This window comes from Morone saxatilis, unplaced genomic scaffold (assembly GCF_004916995.1).
Source record: "Morone saxatilis isolate NCDOM2014 unplaced genomic scaffold, NCSU_SB_2.0 Contig20, whole genome shotgun sequence".
NCBI lineage: Eukaryota > Metazoa > Chordata > Actinopteri > Moronidae > Morone > Morone saxatilis.
In genome coordinates this window covers 1,127,664-1,133,322 of record NW_023339763.1, presented here as the reverse complement: position 1 = coordinate 1,133,322, position 5,659 = coordinate 1,127,664, and the positions used below count along the sequence as shown (strand labels likewise).

Here is a 5,659-nt window from a genome sequence, read left to right as displayed (position 1 = left end):
AACAAAAAAAAATCACAAAGAAAAACCAAAACCACGACAAAGTTTTGTTTTTGTCAACTGACGAAGACTTAAGTGACATCACTTGAGTCAGTTTATCATATGTCACCATGGAGACACAAAAGGCTTCACACACGTTATTACACATCGAACACGTACAGAACTTATTGATTACGGAATCAATACAATACATATTGATCTGCCACTGGTATTTAATTTTATTTAATGAAATAAATAAATAATTAAAAACATTTACTGTCAGTAAACAGTTTATAAAGTGAATTTTCTTTAATACTTCAACATATTTCTATAAATAACAGAGCGACACATTGTGAAAGCATTATAATTTATTTTTAATTTTCACCATAAATAATAAAAATAACACTACAAACAAGCCCAAATATCGAACTATAGCTTCCTAGAAGCTAACGGAAACAGATAAATAACAATATAAAAACATTCTCGCAAACATTAAAATAACATTGGTAGGAAGAACGTAGCTCCAAAACAACTGAGGCTGATAACTGGAGATCATCAGATTCTCACTTGAGGTAAAAATAATAATCCGGTTACAATCACAAGGTGCTCAGACTTCATCAGGTACAGCGAGGAAACGACATGAAACTTATCTTTCTCTATATCGAAGCTTCACTGAACTCAAGTGTTAAATAAAGGTTGAATTAAACAAGAAGAATTATTTAAATTGTTTGATTTGAATCTTTCAAACTCGTTCTTTCCCCCGGAGCCGGTGACGTGATGGATACCAGCCGACTGAAACACTCCTCAGGAGGTTGCATAATTAAAATGTTCTCTGTGAGGAACCCTCAAACTAAACTCAGTCCTAAAATATACAGACCTGACTTCAGTTTACCTACTTACAATATTCAATATTTAAATGTCACATATTGATCCTGATCAACGCTACAGTCGACTGATCAACCAGCTAATGCAGTTCAATAAACAATAATACATTCAGGATATAAACAACTGAAGCTCAACTCTCTGCTGTTCCTCCAGGATGGTGAAGACCTTCAGTTTCACTGCAAGTTGGAAAAAATAGATTTGAAGTTTAAAAACAAAAAGGTTTGATGGCTTAAAGCGAGAAAACGTAACTTTTAAAGGAGGAAATGAGTCTTAAAGTTTACTTCAAACGCACTTTATCCGGTCTGATCAGCTTCTGGTGGCTAACATTAGTACAGACACTGTTGTGTTATTTATGGCAAGAAGTTACAGAATCTCCCTCTGAAGAACCGGCAGCAGTCCGTCTACACCAGCGCTGTTTCACACGTACATAAATATACTTTATATATATATACTTTAGTTTAACGCAGCGGCACACTGCGAGTGCTTAAATGTCCTAATTTATCCTCCGAGTAGCAAAAAGAAAACTGGGGAAAGTTTGATTAAAGGGTCACGTTTTAAGACGTCAGCACAAAATATTGGCAACTTCGATACAAAAACCAATATCGGCCGATTGTCGTAAAAACAGAACATCTGTACGTCGTTGGTCCGATCGGCTCGCGGCTTCACCACCACGTGATCTTGAACTCGTAGATGGGCCTCTTGCAGTAGTAATGGTTGATAAGGTGCTTGTCGCAGACGCCGATGCACTGCTGCTCGGCGGTGATGCCGCGCTCGGCGAGGTCGCTGACGATGCAGTGCAGCAGGTCGTAAACGTCCGCCACCGCCTCCCAAGGTCCGAAAGAAACGTCCACCTCGCAGTGGTGCTCGAACAGTTTGGCCTCGCTGTCCGAGCGCTCGAAGCGCAGAGAGTTAAAGAGAGGGCGCTCGTACGGCGTGATCGGCATCTCCTCCTTGTAGACGCAGATCTTCAGTTTGGCAAAGCGAGCCTTTTTCTGCATCGCCCTCAGTTTGGCGATCTCCACAATGCGCTCCAGATTGTCTGGAAGCAGAACAAATGTGATGTAACATTAATGTTCCTGCAGCCAAAACAGACTGTGAAATAATGTTTAAATAAAGATATTTACACTGTAAAAACAATGAAATAAGCTTTAAATACAGTTAATGAGGCTTCAGTTCACAGCAGAGTGCTGTTATTTGATTTTTCTTATTTTAATCAGAAAGTTATAGAACTATAAGAAAAGTCAGCTGTGAAATTACAGTAATTATTTATTATTTTCACTAATAAAAACTGTATTTTTACCGTTTACCAACGCTTATACACTGATAACATTTATGCAACGTTTTTATTGTCAAAACTTCTATAATTATACAAGATATCAATTAACAAACAAATCCATGTAAAATTACATAACACTGTTTTTTACTGTTAATTTAAAAATGTATTAACTACTAAACTTGGATTTAACAGTTTAATCTATTAAATAAACTATTATTTTACGTTAAATTCACAGGATATTTTTGTACTTTATTAATATTTAACATAAGATTTCTTTACAGTGTATATAAATCAAACTACCTATATAGTGTGTGTGTGTGTGTGTGTGTGTGTGAGGAGTGTGTGTGTGTGAGGAGTGTGAGGAGTGTGTGTGTGTGTGTGGAGTGTGTGTGTGAGGAGTGTGTGTGTGTGAGGAGTGTGAGGAGTGTGTGTGTGTGTGTGGAGTGTGTGTGTGTACGTGGTTCTCTGACACTGAACAGGTTGTGAACATTAATTAAACTGTTTCTGCCTTCAGAACAAACAAGAACCCAATTTAATCTTCGAATTAGAAGTTTTTACTGCTCCACCTTCAGTCTGTGTGTGAAGCTGGTGTGAGATTATTTTCCACTGTTACTGAACCTTCAGTTACCTCTGTAGTAGGGCAGCAGGTCGAGGAAGGCTTGTCGGACCTTCTCCCCCGTGAGCGGCTGCGTGTCCTCCAGGCTGTCCAGCAGCGGGCCGATGGCGTAGTACTGAGCCTCCCGGTGAACCGCTCGCACTCGGTCCCGGTGAGGAAGCTCACCCTCTCGGAGGAAGTTCAGGATGTCCCTTTGGATGGAAACACAGAACTCTTTCTGTTGTTGTTTTTAAAGTCAAAGGATGAAACTGATCTCTTTAAATTCACCAACTGTGACACATAATAACTTAATGACTACTAAAAAGACAAATTATCACTGAACAATATTCCTTTTTCTCAGACAAAAATCTAGAAAATATATTTAGCGCCTGAGCTGCTGTGAAGCCTCATCGAAACACAAAGAATAATTATTTTTCTGCCAACAGAGAGACATTTCTGGCTGCACAAACCTTAAAATATACGGATCTGTGGGTCTCACACACGGACATCGACTCGACAGCGCCACTAAACGCACGTTTTACAGATATATATGAAAATCAGTACCAGTATCATGACGAGACGCACAAAAAAGCCTCTTGGACCCATATTGGTAATCAGTCAACTACCCACCTGAAATCAGTCTTTTTTACCTCATTTTTGCGTCAGTGTAGTGAAGAGTCTTTTTCAGATATTTAATATGCTGAAGTGAACAAAAAGAGACATTCTTGCTCATTTTACCGACACAAAGGTCCATAAAGTTTCTAAACTGTGTTTGAGACGTGATTTGTATCAGTATTATAAAGCTCATATAGATCCCTCACATGTAGCACTAGGGCTGCTCGATTATGGAAAAAATCATAATCACGATTATTTGGGTCAAAATCTGAACATCACGTGATTTCACGATTATTTTTAAACTCCTCAGAAACAGCTGCATTCTTATTGGATTTGTCAAGAAACACTTTGCATAGTAAGTCCAGTTACAGTTTCCGTTTCCCCTCAGAATCGCTGCGGGGGGGGAGGGACGGAAATACGCAGACTGTAAACAACGTTTAACAGCAGAAAATGGAAAAAAACAAATCGTTTCCCCGATTTTATTAGTTTTGAGATCCTTTGGCCCCAAAATCGTAATCATGATCAAATTTCGATTAATTGAGCAGCCTTATGTAGCACTGATAATGTCATGGTATTAAAAGCTGATTGAACTGTGCCTTTGTTCTGTGTGTAAATATACTGACTGTAAATCCTCGACTATCAGCAGACGATGAAGTTTAGATTCTCTGCAGCCGAACCAGAGGACGATATGAAGGCAGAACTGCTGCAGTGAACAACAGCAACTGAAGAAGATTTATTCTCCACAGAGACAATAGCCTCAGAAACATAAGGTTGGATAAAAACACCCAAATGAAACGGAGTATCTGCAGTGGGCCGACTCCTCAACATTTATTTATTACTTATATGGTTACAGCTCTTTCTGTTTAAATCTTTAATACACAGCAGCATTGAAAGCGAACTGACCTTACCCCGCTCTCTGCTTACATCAGTGCTACATCTTCGCTCTGCTCGTTTCCACATTCATATTTAAAGCTATTTGCTTTTGCTCTTTAGCCTCGCTGCTGCCGCCGGCTCCAGGGACGGTCACCACTTCACTCCAGGCTTAAATATTTGATGAAGCTCGAGGTTCGTGGCTCCCAGAGGGTGAATCCTCTGACGTCCAGCACCGCCACCTCCTCAGGGCGAACTCAAATAACTTTAACTCCTTTAAAGGTCAGTTTTTACACACTGAGGAGGATCTATTGTCAGAAATAATAGAATAATCACAGAGATGTTTTTATTGGTGAACATAAGAATCATTGAGCTTTCGTTACCTTAGAGACGTTTCTATCCTCTTCTAGTGTTGGGGTCAGTTATAACTGTAGAACTGATTTTAAAGTTTTCCTTAATATTAAAGTAATCCAGTGATGGTTGTCTGTACATTCACACTGCTAACAGCTCGTTCTGTGCACTTTTAATGGTGTTTTAAAAAACAGTTTCTCAAGTTATCGGCCACAGCTAATCGTAGTTTCTCGTACACGCTTATAAGGCGAGCTGTGGTTGGTTGGTTGCAATCTGCGACTCCTTTAACGTTTATATCGTGTGTTTAAATCCCTGCCTCGCACTTCATTATCCAGCCGAGGACAGGAAGCCAACAATGAATAATAAATCATATTTTTTTATTTTTGCCAGGTATCAGACTATTGTTTTAAAGTGAAGCTGCAGCAGTAAGAAATCTTCAGCTTTCATCAGCAGCAACTTCATAATTTCATGTGTGAATTAAAGTTTGCAGACTGCAGCTGCAGGGTGGAAACCAGAACATCTGGATCCCCCGCTGTGGCTACTGTTCATTTAGGAAGTGCTTGATTCGATGTGCAGCAGAGTTTTCTATGAGCCGAGCGTTTTAAACATTAATGTCAGAGACGATCGTGTTCATTTAACTGTGGGGAGCCAAAATCAGGATTGTGATTAATATTCGATTAACTGTGCAGCCCGAGGTTCTCGTCACGACGCCGACTGCGGGAAGAAACAGACGTTTGGTTTCCTGGTGATACTGCGAGAGAAAAGAGATTTACAATCCAGAAGTTTCCACACCTCTAACAGACATTTATGTCCGCTGAAAAACAACAAGTAAGAAAAGACGCAGCACAGAAATACTCCTGGATTCCTGTCAGAATATAATGAGCTCCCATCAGCAGCTTTACAACCTTTCACTGCAGACGGAGCTTAAATGTTTGTGCTCTCGGTAAACTCATTTAATCCTCCTCTCGCCAGAGCTTCTGTCACAGCCATCAGAATATATCACTGCCAGCAGCCTGAAGACGGATAACAAACACTTTAATAACCACAGAACATCTACTGTTGATATCCACAGCCCAGGTCGCAGGTCACAC

The 5,659-nt window shown here is 39.8% G+C and overlaps 1 protein-coding gene across 1 annotated transcript; it reads right to left on the bottom strand.

Moving 5' to 3' along the window:
- Nucleotides 1-329: 329 nt before the first annotated feature.
- On the bottom strand, nt 330-2,979 carry kctd7 (potassium channel tetramerization domain containing 7; the record flags this gene model as incomplete). The annotated part of the gene is made up of 2 exons (XM_035666769.1): nt 330-1,900; nt 2,766-2,979. Coding segments are annotated over 2 exons (591 nt in total), but the record flags the coding sequence as incomplete, so codon positions are not given.
- Between the last annotated feature and the right edge of the window lie 2,680 nt (nt 2,980-5,659).